The sequence below is a fragment of the Quercus robur genome, chromosome 10 (assembly GCF_932294415.1).
Source record: "Quercus robur chromosome 10, dhQueRobu3.1, whole genome shotgun sequence".
NCBI lineage: Eukaryota > Viridiplantae > Streptophyta > Magnoliopsida > Fagales > Fagaceae > Quercus > Quercus robur.
In genome coordinates, this window is record NC_065543.1 from 2,964,819 (window position 1) to 2,980,908 (window position 16,090).

Sequence of the window (16,090 nt, forward strand, 5' to 3'; positions counted from 1 at the left end):
TAACATAATACACTTGAATACAATGGTCAGTGATCAGAAATAACAAGGATTTTAAAGCGAGTGATAAATTCTAAATTTCTGAAGCAATGCTACTACCATCATCACACTCCACCTAACCTATAATTCCCTAAATATCTGTTTTAGTCAGAAATGTCACCTACTTGAGAAAATTTAAATTAGAGTTGCACTTCGTCTTTCTCATCTGCTTCTGCAGATTTTTCCTCTGTTCTTTGTCTTCCTCTTCTGCTTCTTCGGATATACGTTCTCCAGATCTCCATTTTTCTCCTTCGGATCTATGTTTTCCAGATCGTGTTCTCTGTTCTTCTTCTTCCTTCGGATCTGGTTCTTCTTCTTCATCTTCATCTTCATGCTTCAGATACTTCTGAACTCGAGTTCTACATGGATAAATTTTTCCACCTCAGCACTAGAACTCGAGTCTTTGAGGCTCGAGTTTGTCACCAAACTTGAGCTTCACAGACTTGAGATGCTAATTTCCTAAATGGTTTCAAAACCGTGCTTATTAACAAAATAATCTCTAAAAATTATGCTAGATGGCAATTATCCCTGACTCTTTTCCCTCAAACTACATGATTAACCTCAAATTTATCATTACTTGTCTTGCCTCCTAATCCAGTTACCCTGGTAGAACCATCATCATCTTACCACTCTTAGGCCATTGCTCGAGTTACAAGCTAAACCAACAAAGATTGGCTATTATGAGACTGATAACAATAAGACTTACAAAATACTGAAACAAATCCACAATGGCAACTACTGACTTAGTAATTTAGTATTATCAATGAATTAAATCATGTTTTTGACCTATATTATAGAGGGAGAGATTCACATTTGTCGCATCAGTTTGGACATTTTTCAACTTACAGGCTTCAAAACATTTTATTGGGAACCATAAAAAGCTTCTTCAAACAAAGGAAGGAAGTTTTTATATGCATAAATAAACTACTTATCAATACATGGAAGTCAAATACAGCTCATAAATTCATTTCTTTATCAACAGTCAGGTTCCCCTCACGATTAGCTTGGAGGATTATTCCTGAATTTTCTTTCCAACCAACTGCAGAATAGATATATCCATGAGATATGAATTATAATACCAAAAAGAGAAATTACACCACAGCACATGGAATTCCTAACACAGTCAGGAACTTGTTCAAATAACTAAATATCAACATAAATTTGACCAAGTGATTTCTTACCATTTATCAAATGCATCCCATGGTTACCACAGACTGTACAATGGAACTTCAATAGAATAATTAGTACTAGATCATGCATGTCTGATGGTGATGGTTTTTGGTATCAATACATAGAAGTTGAAAACTTATTGAAGCTCATTAACATGTCTCCATATACATTCAGGATCAAAATTGACACCAAAAAAAAAAAAAAATTGAGCATTGGCTGAGATCTGAGTGTGTGATGGCGAGTCTTTAGCTGAATGCACATTGGTGGAAATTGGCATGGGCAATGTTTTGTTTCCAACTGAACTCATAGCTGTATATTTGGACAATTCCTCATGTTGGAGCAAAGTTACAGTGTCCCACATACCACACCCATATCACCAGGAGTTCACTTTGGACTCGTTGCCTTGGATATCACTGGAGAAAGCACATCTTCCCTGGGCTCAAGCTTATGCATTAGATAATCCTTCACTGAAACAACCTTGTCGATATTTGCTCGCCATTATTATCTTGCTTTCCTCTTTCCGTAGCAACAGAGACACAATAACGTTTGTGGAATTGTTGTCATCGAATAAGTTTGTGGAAAGAAATCTAAATTTCTGATACCACAGCAAAAGCTGATGCCAACTTTTCAGTTGCAGTTTCAGTTAATGTCCTTTAGGCTTCTGTTTTTCTTTTTAACTCTAAGAATCATAGTGCTTGACAAAACATGCTTCCTGAAATTCTTATGTATTGCTTCTCGATTATGTCTGGTGGTTTTCTTTGAACCCCTCAGGAGCCAGCTTTGATTCAATGCTGAAAATCAAATGATAGGGGACATTAGGAATTAGGAAACCATGTTGGAGTGTTTGAATTTTACCTCACAAAAGCATAAAGAATAAAGAAAGACAAAACATTGGACCAAATGTGTTAAGAAAAATAAGGTTGTGATGATATTACTTGGGGCTTCAAAGAAATCAACATCTCTTCATCATCATCATCATCCAACCTGACATCCCAAGAAAGTGTGGTGCTAACATCCTGATTATGTTTCTTCATGCTTAGAGTATGTCTCAAATTCTTGACCTTCTCCTTCAATTTTTGTGGGAACTCATTTCTTGTAATGGTGAACATGTTCCTTCTTCTAGGTCGTGATCCTTTCCAAATGAAGGAGATGAGGACGTAGATCACTTTGAACCTTATAAAAAGTGTGTTCAAGTCACGGAATTTTCAATCAAGATTAAATTAAACCTTTAAAAAATTTACAAAGATGAAAATGCTATATATGGTATAAAAGTGATGGTCTGAGTATGTACCAGAAATCTCTCTACCACCAGGACCAAGACACAAGTTTATGTAGGTTGCTTAAACCATGATGGCATGGTTGGAATTACCTTGGAGAGCCTTCAAATTGGGTCTGGAAGGACTTTTAGCATTGTCACCGTATCTTTGCATGCAATCCGGTATAGCCATTGTCATAGAGTATTGACGCCTTCAAATATATGTTGGTTTTGTTGCTCTTTTTATCTCCTATAACAGAGAGAAATTTAAGAGAGATGAATGATGCTCAAGCATTAGCTTATGGGATTCTTGCATGGTTCTGGAATACATGAACTCTACAGTTGTTTCTGGGCCGCAATTAGCAAGCATATTTCGTCCTCAAATAAACATATGCAGCAGATGTGATAGCTAGATGGTGGATATATAGAGAGAGACTGAGAAAGCAAAACATATGGTTCTAACTTTTCATTTTTAAAATGAAATCAGATTATGGCCAAAGCATATACAAAATGTTATTACTTAATATTTGATAAGAGCCATAATTATTAGAAAACTAACAAGTCAAAACATTATAGCAAAGACAATGCAATAGTAACAAGTAGACCAGAGTTTTCTATGAAAAATAAATCCAAAACAATTGAGGGAATTTTTTGAGACAAAAATTTGAAGGTTTACATATGCTATGCAACAGAATAAAGAGCCCATTCTATGCTCAAAATAATCAAAATTGGTATTTGGAACAGGGTTAATCTTGAGCATAGAATAGGAATCAAAAGTTGATCTGGATATTAGGAACAGGGCCAATCTTGGACCATTCTGTGCTGAAGTACATGATCACCGATTGAAGAATAACCCAAAATAGAATATGAATAAAAAATTTAGTAAATAGTATGAGAAATTAAATATTAGAACAAAAAAGAAAGGATTTATAATAGGTTTTCTTGGAAGGGAGAAATTAAAAGAAAAAGTAGACGAGAATGAAAGAACTCACAAATTTCGATGAAACAATTTCATTGGAACCAATTTTAAATTCCCTCCATTGTGATTCTCGGACTATGAACAGTCTTCTACCAGCGGACCACTTTTGCTGATTCCATATCCCTTGCAAAGCGAACAGTAAGAAACAAAACATCCGGCTTTGACAACCATTCCAATTTACTTCCATCCAGCTTTCCATAATCCATAGAAAGGGAGCACCTCCTGCATTGCTGATAGGTAGTAGCAGTTCTTATTCCAGAATTTCAGTTCTTAAGACGAAAAAAATTACCACAGCTCCTCTGCAAAGGCTCCAACATCATCAAAATTTAATGCCTCCAACTAAGGGGAAATAGGCGTCAAAGCTGGCCGAACAGCTTAGGTAAAAAAAAGAATATTAGGCTGCAAAATGGGTGCTACGTGAAGTGTCCTTGACATTGGAAAAAATATCCTCTGATAAATGAGAAATTTTCTGGTGGCTCTAACATTGGAAGAATTGTTAAGTGCTACCTGTGGATTACAACACTGATACAATGACATCAACACATGGAAACTACATATATATCAGAATATCAAGATGAACAGATGCTAAGTAACAAGTTATAAAATGTTGTAGGAAAAGTGAGAGGGGAGGGGGGATAATTAGCATGAATGATATACTTATCAGATTGATTTAGCACTCTATTTATTTGAACATAAGAGATGGCTGAACATAATAGACATGCTGTCCGTAGTGTCCACGTGTTGTTAATTTTGTTAGTTTTTAAACTTCCCATGCTCCAAGCAATTAGTTCAATATATACATGTCAGCAATTAAAAGAGTGAAATCAAAGGACATTTGTTCAGGTTAAGCTATAACAATACCAGACGAACAGAATGACTTTCATGTCAAAGAGTGTCAAACCTTAATTCAGTGATCTGACTACTCAATCTAACTCTATAAAATGTTTTGGTGACATATGAACACATATATGGAGTTGACTTCCACACCTTTACATAGACAAACAACTTTCTTTGTGTAGATATGCACGATTGGTACAGAACCCAGTCACTGTACAAATATATATAAACTGAATTGGATCTCGCTTAGCACCAATTAAGAGGAAAGTTATATACACGCATCTGAAATGGTAAAGATAAAGCAGACCTGAAGTACCTCGGCATCAGTTGTCATCAAGTTGGTTATTTTCCAAGATGGAATCTTCTTGCAAGCTTGATGATTTAACCAAAAAACTTTAAACGTGTTAGAAACCTCCACAAGCTAAAACCGATATATAAATATATTAGAATTATCCACACCTTCAGTGCTGGCTAAAAATTTATGAGAAATTTAATCTTTGCTTCCACTAGTAGAACCGACCTTCCAACCCAAATGTGAAGACAAAAATCCACAAGACCTGCTTCCACCCAATGTCTCATCTCTTTCTTATGCAACCACACTGCACTTTCCCACAATAAATTCACACAAATAAACATAGGAATTATGACCTAGCCCAAATAAACAAAATCTATTTCCAACTTTTACAAAGACCTACAAACAAGAACTGCTCTGAGTATGTTTTCATCAATGGACATAATCAATTTGACAACCATAAGTGAAGGTGACAAGAAACGCTAAGAAAAAGAATGAGTAATCAGATAATTGCTGGAAGTAAAAAAGAGGATATGCATTTTTGAAGTGCAAAGTTTCAGATTTTTTGCAACATTCCAGTAATCTGAGTAGTTGGTGAAATAAATTTCTGTAAGTACACTTACTAATAAACTGTATCATCACTGTCTTCAGAGTCGCCAGAATCCTCTCCCCCTTTGATGTATTTTCCATTGATTTTGATGTTTGGAATTTGGGAAATCTGGAACCACTCTGCGTATCTTTCCTCTAAATTGGGGCAATCAGTAATGTGCAGATGATTTAAATTGATGAGGTGAAGCAGTGAATCTAGAATTGATTCCAGATTCGGACAGTCCTCAATCTTCAAATACTGAAGAGATGTACAGAATTGTAGCCCACCGGTTAGTTCTTCAATACTACAGCTTCTTATCTCCAAGTGTCCAATAAGTGATCGAACACCTGGAAAATAACTCAGGTCTTCAAAGCCCTCTAATACCAACTTATGAAGGGAATCGCAGGTGTTCAGTGAGTCTGGAAAATATCTTAGTTTATCACATGAATCTATTGTCAACTCCTCAAGGCAAGGAAATACCAACACCTGACATGCGGTTATCAACTCCTTTGCATCCTTCCACTCTTCTAGCTCATACATGTTCTGCAATTTGAGTATTCTCAATGCCGGGAATAATGTAGTAGTTTTTCTGTGACTCCCTTCACTGTAACTGTAAAACTCACTTCCTATACTTCTTACCTTCTTCATTCCATTTATTTGAAGAACCCTAAGACAGGGTAAATGCCCCAGAGTGGGAACTTCCTCACATTCCGTACAATTTATCAAATAGATCTGAATCAAATTGTGATATATTGACAAACCATTAACCCATGATGGGAATTTCTTTCCTTTGTAGAATCCGATTGTTAAGCTTTTCAAATTTGGGTGTGGCTGGAGGCCTTCCAACACCCTTTCATCTTTATCATTGTTGTCCACTGATCTTGTTCGATATGACCAAAATAATTCCAACTTGAATATTTCCTTATCTTTTAATTTTGCACTTTTGGCTTCTTCCTCATCTTCCACATTCTCTAGATCCCTTATTTCTATTTCTCCTCTGAGATTCTTTAAAGCTCCCAATTCTCTAATCCGATAACCTTCATCTGGACCAACACGAAAAATTGGCAACGTTTGAAGGCAAGTCAACCGCCCCACATTTTTAGGTGCTATCCTATTTATACAAATATGTCTCAAGTTAATCAAATTGCTTAGGTCTTCTGGAAGCTCTTCGAGATTAAAACAAAGTTCGATTCTTAATGTTTGCAAATTGTAAAGCTCAGTGACTGATTTTGGTAATTTCTTAATTTCAGTTTCACAGATGTGAAGAAGCCTCAAATGTATTAACACACCAATTGATTCTGGCAGCTCTCTTACGTTACATCCATAAAACATTAAAACACGTAAGCCTCTAAATTTTTTTTTTTTTTTTGAAGAGAAAATGAATATCATTAACACAGGGGAAAAGGATTACAACAGGGGCCTAGGCATACAACATTCAGCCAAGGCCTGCTTGAATCAGGTTCTTTAAGAACAGAGGAAAATCATCTTTCCATACATAATTTGCATTATTACATTTGGCAAAATGGGCAAGCTCATGAGCAGCCCTGTTGAAGTCCCTTTTCACGTGTTGGAAGGAGCAGCTTGAGAAGGAAGATTTTGCCATCTGAATTTCTTGGATCAAATGGCCTGTTTCACCTCCACCAGGATCATGCATGACCGCCTGGACAACTGAGGCAGCATCCGATTCAAAGATAACGTTGGGAATTCCCAACTCCAGAGCCAGTAGCACTCCCTGTTCCATAGCTAGGAGCTCAGTCCATTCAGCAGGATAGTGAGAAGGCAGAGTTTTACTCAGGGCAGCAACAATGTTGCCACTGTCATCACGGACAACCGCGCCAACTCCGGAGACACTGTGGTCATCCAAAGGCAATGCACCATCCACATTGACCTTGAAAAAGCCAGCTGGAGGGGCCACCCAGCCACCATTCGGAGCATGCTCCATAGGCCAGAGCACGGTGTTTGCTTCATGGAAGTCATTCACGACATTTCGTGCCAAGTCCCAAACTTGCAGTGGAGAGAGGCTTTTTTCATTATGAACTAATAGGTTCCGATTATGCCAAATTGCCCAAGAGATAGCAAAAAAATACTCCAAGTGCTCAGCAAAAGAACTTGAGCAGAAACTGTGTATAACATCAATGAGGTTCGTGGCTTTCAACAGCAGATGCAAGGGACAATCCTGCCAAAGCGACCAAACGGAGAGAGCAAAATCACATGAAATTAATGCATGAAGGAGACTTTCAGGTTCATCACCACAAACTGGACAGTCCCAACCCAGCTGGATACCTCTTTCTAACATTTTCATGTATACCGGGAGGCCATTCACGCAAACTCTCCATGAAAAAATTTTAATCTTTGCAGGGAGTTTCAGCTTCCATAATTTTCCCCAAATGAGGCCATTTGAGTCTCCAGTGGAGCTTTCCCCTGCATCATTATCAACCTGAAGCTTGGCAGCGATGAAATAGGCACTTTTGACAGTAAAAACACTTTTTTTGTTCCCAATCCAGATAAGAGCATCAACCGGCAAATTCTGACTTAGAGGGATTTTTAGGATAGTATCCGCTTCAAATGGCAAGAAAAGGGCCTTTACCACATTTGGTTTCCACCGCTTTGTGTCATGGTCGATGAGTGAGGAGACCATGGGGAAGTCTTCAAAGTCTTTAGGAGGGGTGATAACTTTGTATGTGGAAGGAGTAGGGAGCCATTTGTCCTCCCAAATGTGGATTAGACGCCCGTTTCCAACTCTCCAACGGGTTCCACTCCTAATGACTTCAAGGCTTTGGTAGATACTCCGCCAGGTGTAGGAGGGGCTGCTGCCAAGGTTTGCATTTAGGATATCCCCAAAAGGAAAATATTTCGCCTTCAGAAGACGGGCTGCTAAAGAGCCTGGGTTTGTGATAATCCGCCAAGCCTGTTTTGCTAGCAAGGCAAGATTGAAAGCTTGCAAGTTCCGGAAACCCATTCCACCAAGTGATTTAGGCTTGCACATTTTCTTCCATCCTACCCAAGCAATCTTTGTCTCTTGCTGTTTCTGCCCCCACCAAAAGCTCCTCATTTCTCTTTCAAGGTCTTCACATAGGCTCTTTGGGAGAAGGAAACAACTCATTGTGTAGGAAGGGATGGCTTGAGCCACCGCTTTAATGAGGATTTCCTTACCTCCCATCGAGAGTAGCTTACTTTTCCAACCAGCCAACTTTTGACAGACCTTTTCTTTTATCTCCGCAAAGATTAGCTTTTTTGACCGTCCAATGATGGAGGGGAGTCCAAGATACTTTGAATGGCTAGTGTCATGCATAGGCCCAAGAATACCAAGAATTTCCTCTTTACACTCTTGAGAAGCATTAGGGCTGAAGAAAATGGATGATTTATCTGTGTTGATCTTTTGTCCTGAGGCTAATTCATAGGTTCTGAGAATTTCCTTCATCTTATTACATTCAGCACCATTAGCTCTACAGAAGAGTAGGCTGTCATCGGCAAAGAAAAGATGGCTGATTTTTGGAGACCCCCTACAGATCGATATACCAGTAAGTTGCTGGCATCTTGTTGCTTCATTAATGAGAGCCGAGAAGCCTTCAGCACAAAGCAGAAACAAAAAGGGAGACAGAGGGTCCCCTTGCCTGAGTCCCCTAGTAGGCACAATGCATCCATGGGCCGAGCCATTAATGATGACTGAATAGGTGACTGAGGTTATACATTTCATTACCAAACCTATCCAAGACTCATTAAAGCCCAGCTTCCTCATGATCATTTCTATAAAGGACCACTCAACCCTATCAAATGCTTTGCTCATGTCCAACTTGGCTGCCATAAAGCTATCATTCCCACCTCTTTTGTGTTTTATATAGTGCATCATCTCATAAGCTACCAAGACATTATCAGTGATGAGTCTATTAGCTACAAAAGCGCTTTGATTTTCTGAGATAATGTATGGAAGAAAAGCTTTAAGACGATTAGCCAAAGTTTTGGAAATAAGCTTATATACTACATTACATAGGCTAATTGGTCTAAAATCAGTCATTCTTTGAGGATTTTTGATTTTTGGCACAAGGGCTATATTAGTTCTATTAATTTCAGAGATAGACATGCCAGAATTTAGGACATTCAAAACTAAGTTAGATACATCATTGCCTACAATGCTCCAATATTTTTGGAAGAAAAGAGCAGACATACCATCGGGGCCGGGAGATTTGGTAGGGTGAATCTGCTTAAGTGCTGTCAATACTTCTTCTTTGGTGAAGTCTCTGGTCAGCTCCATGTTCATTTCTTCCGTCACCTTGGCTGGGATGAGGTCTGTTACTGCCTCAATTTGATTCGGCAAAGAGGAAGAATAAATTTCCTCAAAATAGGATAAAGCAGCGTTGGCGATACTATTCTGGTCATCACACCAATTATCAAATTTATCCCATAAGCCAAAGATGGTATTTTGTTTCTTCCTTTCCGAAGCTCGGGCATGGAAGAACTTCGTATTCCTATCTCCCTCCCGGAGCCAGTGAGCTTTCGACCGTTGACACCAGTAAATTTCTTCGCTATCGATCAGGTCATTTATTTCTTTTCTCACCTGATTTATCTCATCACCTAGCAGACCATCCGTATCTGATTGAACCAGATTGCTAAGCCGTTTTCTTTTCTCTTGAATTTCCTTTGGAATTTGGCCGAAAGAAGTAGAGCTCCAAGCCTTAAGATCCATGGCGCAGTCATTCAAGGTCGCAGCCATACCTTCAGCCGTATTCACATTGCTAGCACAACTCCAAGCAGCCTTGATGATGTCTTTGCATTCTTCCTTTTTAGTCCACATAGCCTCAAAATGGAAACGACGAGTACGGGACCGTTTGGGAGCTTTAGGGTCTGCAACATATAAAGCACAGTGATCTGAAGTTGAGTCCACCAGGTGATTAACTCTTACTTCACCAAACTTGTTAATCCAATCACTTGTTGCAAAAGCTCTGTCCAACCTCAGATAAACCCTGCTGTCACCTGATTGCATGTTACACCATGTGTAGTTTGGTCCCATATAGCCCAAATCTTTGAAGCCACAAACATTAACCACCTCACGGAATTTATCCATCTGACTCTGTGATCTTGTAGCCCCACCTGCCTTTTCTTCCATTGATAGGATTTCATTGAAGTCTCCAAAACAAAACCATGGGAGCTGAGATTGACCCGCCAAGTATTCAAGCAAATCCCAAGATTTCTGCCTCAAGTGAGTTTGGGGGTGGCCATAGAAGCCAGTAAGTCTCCATTTAAAATTTGAATTCTCTTCTGTAATGACAGCATCAATGTGGTGGCTGCTAAAGCTCTTAATCTCCAAGTCAGTTTCTCTTGTCCACAGGAGAGCCAGACCCCCACTACGACCATGACAGGGAACAAAAAGCCCATTTGCAAACCCAACTCTTTCCTTAATTCTTTCCATACGTTTTTTCCTTACCTTAGTCTCTGAGAGGAAGACTAATTTGGGAGCCCAATACTGCACCAGATTGTGCAGTGCTCGAACTGACCGGGGGTTCCCAAGCCCCCAGCAGTTCCAACCGAGGGAATTCATGGCTCCCGGCGGCGCTGCAATGCAGCCACCGCCGATAATTCAGAATCTGCAAGGACGCCATGAGCATCACCTTTAAACCCCTCACACTTTTTTTTCCTGGGAAAATTTTCTTCTTCTCCTTCTGAAAGGAGCTGAGCAAGTAGACGTTTTGAGCCTAACCTTGGGCTGTAAACTTGTTTCTCTTTATTTTTCTCCTGCCCTTTTTCCCTTGCAAGCTTCTTAATCCGGCCCTTCCCTTTTTGGCCTTTAATGACATCTTGGGCTGCCTCTGTGTTAGTGGTTGTTTCTTGCGTTTGGGCCCAAATCATTGGCTTATATGGGCTGGTGGCTTTATTCAAACTTTCAACTTTTGAAGTGGGCTGACTCTTGCTTAATAGAATACTACTTTCTCCTGACCGTGTAACTATATCAGGTGCATCTGGTTGAGTTGGAATGGGATTCTCATCACGTGACCCGTCGTTTTGTCCCAAATCCTTCATATCCGCTTCCTTTATGTCTCTTCCATACCTGACTTCTGCTGACTGCCAAGCCTGAGTGTTTGACACGCCACAGCCCTGACCATGAGATGACAGGTTTGCTGTTTTTGAATTTTGAAAGCAACCGCCATTGGAGCTGCTTCCTCTTTGGTTCGTCGGCGAAAATCGCAGCAGGTTCTCAGCTGCATTGTTCTCTCTATCAACATTTCCTCCGTTCCCTGAGTTGATATTGTTGCTAGAGAAATTCTTTGACTTCACATTTCCGCCCTTAAAAGCTCCATTCGCTTTTAACCACTCACCGTATTGCCTTGGGTTGTTTTGCTGACCTGCACATACTTGGCAATGCTTTTCATCATGGCCTAACTTTCCACACAGGTAGCAGAACGTGGGTAGTCTTTCATATCTAAAGTGAACCCAAAACTTTCCACCATCCTTGCTTACTACATGCCTTCCTCTTCGAAGTGGCTTTTCGATTGGAAGATCCACCCTAACCCGCATAAACTTGGCTTGTTCTGATTGGCATGCTCTTCTATCTACTTCAATCAAGCGCCCCAAACTCCTTCCAATATCCTGACCCACTTCCTCTGACATGAGCTCAAATGGCAAGCCCCACAACTGAACCCAGAAGGGAGAATGGGTAAAAGTCATGTTTGCAACGGTGAGGCCTTTCTTCCATCTACAAAGAAGCAGCAAATTGTTCTCAAAGTTCCATGGCCCACTGTTTTCAACCCAATCTCTCTGATAGCTGGAACCAAACTTAAATTGTAAAATGTTACTTCCTACTTCCACTATTCTTAGCTCCGAACCCATCTTCCAAGCTGCTTTTAAAGTGCTTTTCAGAGCTCTTATGTTTTGCTGCCTTTCTGATAGTAGTTTTCCAAACAAGCTTAATGAGCATTCTTCTAAGAGGTCCTCCCGGATTTGTGTGGAAACTGGGATTTCCTCTTCTTCCTCCCTGGTGAGGCAAAGGTGCTGTAACTCATTAATAACTTCTTGCTCCATTGAGAAAACGAGTGTTTTGAGAGTATTTTTGAGAAGGTGAGGAACCCCAAGAAGGGGAGCTGAGGTCTCTTCCAGAAGGGAGAGGAGAAAGTGCTCTTACAGATGAGAGAGAGAGTCTCCTACAGGGGAGAGCTATATACTGGTTCAGATTTTGGTCCTTAAGCCTCTAAATTTTGATAATATGTTACCAAAGTCAGCATTCTTTAAAATTAACATGCACCGTTTTGTGAAACCATCACCTTCAAATGAAATTTGTGCTGTTGTTTGGCCATCAAATCCAACAAATAAACTTCGTACATGGCTGAAATTATCTGAAACTGAAGATTTTGAATTTGAAATTGAGCGCACAAAATCATGTACTAATTCATGCATTCTGTAGTTGATAATATTACCGTACTCATCCTTTTTACCATTTTGTAAAAGGGATTTGTCTAATAAAATTTTAAAATACTTGTTACCAATATCCTCCATCACCATACTTTCTTTAGACAGTTCAAGAAACCCTTGAGCCATCCAATGTAGAATTAGTACATCCTTTTTAATCTTATAATCTTTAGGGAAGATTGCACAATATGCAAAACATCGTTTTAGAGATGGTATTGTAAGACTATCAAATCTTGACTTAAATTCCAGAAAGACATCATTATCATCATTGAACAAATCCCAAATTGTTAGGACACTGTATTCTCTTCCTATCACTTCTGAATCGTCAAGGGGGGAGTCTATATTATCTAGGCTAATCTTGGGGTTTGAATTCACAATTTTAAGACCCAAGCCATCTATTTCATTCACAAATTTATCCAATGTATGTTTTATGGTCTTAACTTTATCAAATTTGCAGAATGAATAGCTAGGTACCTGGTTCATCATTTGGTTTTGAATCTATACCTTTTGCCCCAAAATCTCATAGCTAAACTTATCTAGCACATTATCAACATCATAAACTACATCTGTAAGCTTTGTTAACCAGATCCTCATAGATTTATCACTTACTTGCCTTTTCTGAGCATCATATAACACGACATGAATCTTGCATAAGGTGTAAAGAAGATTTTTCAACTCTTCCTTGCCGTTGAAACCCCACTCAAAATTGGTATGCTCAGTGACAAGTGAAATTACATTGGTGATTAGTCTATCCACAACATCATCAAGGATAATTTCAACCATATATTTTTCCTCGCTTTGCAAAAGAGAAATTAGTATGAAAGGTTTGCAAAGTGTTAAATGGTATGGTTTTGTTACTTATTAGAAATAAACAACTATGTATAGAGTTGGGACTAAATAAATACCTGTGTGACAATTCTATCCTCAATTTTTGATGCTGAAGCTAAGTTGATTTTTCTCTCCTTAGCACTGCTTGAGGTTGATGCACTTTTAAGCTTTTTGTTAGCCTTTTGAGTTGCCTGAGCTTCTTTTTGAAGCTCTTGAGGCACATTCGCCTCACATGCCGCAATGTCATGGCCCGGTACTCTAGCCAAGTGTGCTTTAATTCTTGTTGCACCTCCAGGAAAAACTTGCCCACAAAATTTACATTTGAAATTACCACCTAGTTTCTCAGCATAATCCCAAAATCCATCTCTTTTTCGACCCATATTTCTTCTTTTCCTAAAAATAAATACATAAAGAAAAAAATTTCAAAACCAAATATAAATTAATATAATTTAAATATATTTATAAAAGATAAAAATAAGTTTATTCTATTTGTTTAAAAATATTAGAGAGAGAGAGAGAGAGAGGCTTCACTTAATTGTTGGGTGCACTGCACCATGGTCTAGCCCACTTGTAATAGACATGCTCATTTAATGAGCTTGTCTTTCTTGTCTTTCAATAGTGTTAGTTTTTCTTCATCATGTACAAAAGTCAGAAAGTTTAAGTGAACTTGCTGGAGAAGCTTACCAAAAAGATGAGTTTTTATTTTTTTTTTATACAAGATAAAAATTTTACTCTAGCCTAATCTAAGTGTATATGTGTATGAAACTCTCTTCTAGAGACTTGAACCTCGATCCTTTCACCCCACACCCTACAAGCACTTATACTTATGGAGTGACCATCGCACCCAGGGTACACGGTGGTGCCAAAAAGAGGAGTTGAAGTCATCTTTGTTATGTACAAATGTCAAGGTAAGTGGATTGCATTTATTGTGAATTGACGTCAAGAGTTTGAAAGGAAGAAAAGATGAAGAAATAAATGGATGGCCATTCGGCCATTTGGTGTAGAAGAGTGAAGAGTGAAGTCCCAGAGAAAGTGAGGACTAAGTGCAATCTTGAAGAACTGTGTGAGTGAGAGCAAGCAAAAAAGAAGAGAAAAACATAGACAGTAAGAGAAAATTGTGAGAGATAAACAGTAAGAAAGAGAGCGATGAGTAAAAAGAAAAAAAGTAAGTTTTGCTTTGCTCAAGTTGTATCTCTAAGTGTTGTAATCTCTATTTAACATAGTGAAATTATTTGAAGTTTGTCCCATGATTTTTCCTTCAAGAAGAAAGGGTTTTCCAGTTAAATCTTTATGTTCTTATGCTTCTGCTATGCATGCTAAAATTTATTCATAGTCTTATAGAATTTTTCCCAACAAGTGGTATCAGAGCATAGGTTCGGTTGGGAGCAATGGTCGGAGAAGAAGGAAAGACGTCAAGAATTGAGAAGTTTAATGACACAGACTTTAGCTATAGGAAGATGCAGATCGAAGTTTATCTGTATGGGAAGAAATTACATCTTCCTCTTTTGGGGAAGAAACCAGATAGTATGGAAGAAGAAGAAGAATGAAGTTTTTTTGATAAACAGGTGCTAGGAGTTATACGATTAACTTTGACAAGATTAGTTGCACACAACGTTGTGAAGGAGAACACCACGATAGATCTGATGAAGGCTTTGTCTAGCATGTATGAAAAGCCTTGGGCTAACAATAAGGTGCATCTAATGAAGAAGTTGTTTAATTTAAAGATGGTGGAAGGTACTCCTGTGGCGTAGCATCTAAATGAGTTTAATACCATCATAAATCAATTTTCCTCTGTGAAAATTGATTTTGATTATGAGATCCGTGCATTGATTTTTTTGGCTTCTTTGCCAAACAGTTGGGAGGCCATGTAAATGGCAGTGAGCAATCCTACAGGAAAAAGCAAACTTAAACACGATGATATTCGAGATTTGATTCTGAGTAAGGAGGTTCGCAAAAGAGATGCAGGTATAAACAATGCACAAGATCAAACTCTTGTCATGGAAAACAAGGGTAGAAAAGAAGCAGAGGGCTTGATGATTGGGCCAAATCCAATGATAGGTCACAATCGAAAGGTAGATCTCAATTCAAAGAGATGAGAGAATGCTTCCATTGTGGGAAAAAGGGTCACATAAAAAGAAATTGTTGGCATTGGAATAAAGAACAAACTGAAGACAAAGATGAAACGAATGATAATGAGAAGAATACTGTAGTAGTTGTGTTTGATGAGGATGTTTTGATGTTCTCCCTTGAAAAGTAAAAGTGTGAGCATGTTGCTAAGAATGATGTTGAGTGGGTTGTTGATTCAGCAACCTCCTACCACATTATCCCCACAAAAGGGTTGTTCACCACATACAAAGCAGGTGACTTTGGTGTTGTGAAGATGGGTAACTTCAGTTATTCAAAAATTATGGAAATTGGTGATGTGTGCATCAAAACCAATGTTGGTTGCACAATGATATTGAAGGATGTACGTCATGTTCCAGATTTAAGGATGAACTAGTCGTAGACTTGCGCATTGCGCGTGATAATTTTTTTAGAGTTATCTCATTAATATATATATATATATATATATAAATATATATATATATATATATATTATATTTATTATTGTTTTACTATTGTCTATGTAACTTATGTAAAATTCTTATATGATAAAATTATCCAAATCATGTTATGTAATAAAATAATATTATATTCTTTATAATG

General features: G+C 38.4%; 1 protein-coding gene across 25 annotated transcripts in view; it reads right to left on the minus strand.

Moving 5' to 3' along the window:
* Window positions 1-1,196: 1,196 nt before the first annotated feature.
* LOC126703186 (putative disease resistance RPP13-like protein 1) overlaps window positions 1,197-16,090 on the minus strand; it is a 28,715-nt gene continuing 13,821 nt past the window's right edge. The window contains exons 3-9 of one of the 25 annotated variants that reach the window (XM_050402132.1): window positions 12,337-13,777; window positions 5,193-6,504; window positions 4,798-4,881; window positions 4,594-4,649; window positions 3,454-3,739; window positions 2,142-2,711; window positions 1,197-1,997 (exon numbers count right to left, since the gene is read on the minus strand). In XM_050402132.1, coding sequence (XP_050258089.1) covers window positions 4,601-4,649; window positions 4,798-4,881; window positions 5,193-6,504; window positions 12,337-13,042 — 2,151 coding nt within the window. In that variant the 5' untranslated portion in view covers window positions 13,043-13,777 and the 3' untranslated portion in view covers window positions 1,197-1,997; window positions 2,142-2,711; window positions 3,454-3,739; window positions 4,594-4,600. Of the gene's footprint in view, window positions 1,998-2,141; window positions 2,712-3,453; window positions 4,882-5,192; window positions 6,505-12,336; window positions 13,778-16,090 lie in introns of all 25 variants that reach the window. The other 24 variants (XM_050402128.1, XM_050402124.1, XM_050402131.1 and 21 more) reach the window with 24 other exon arrangements.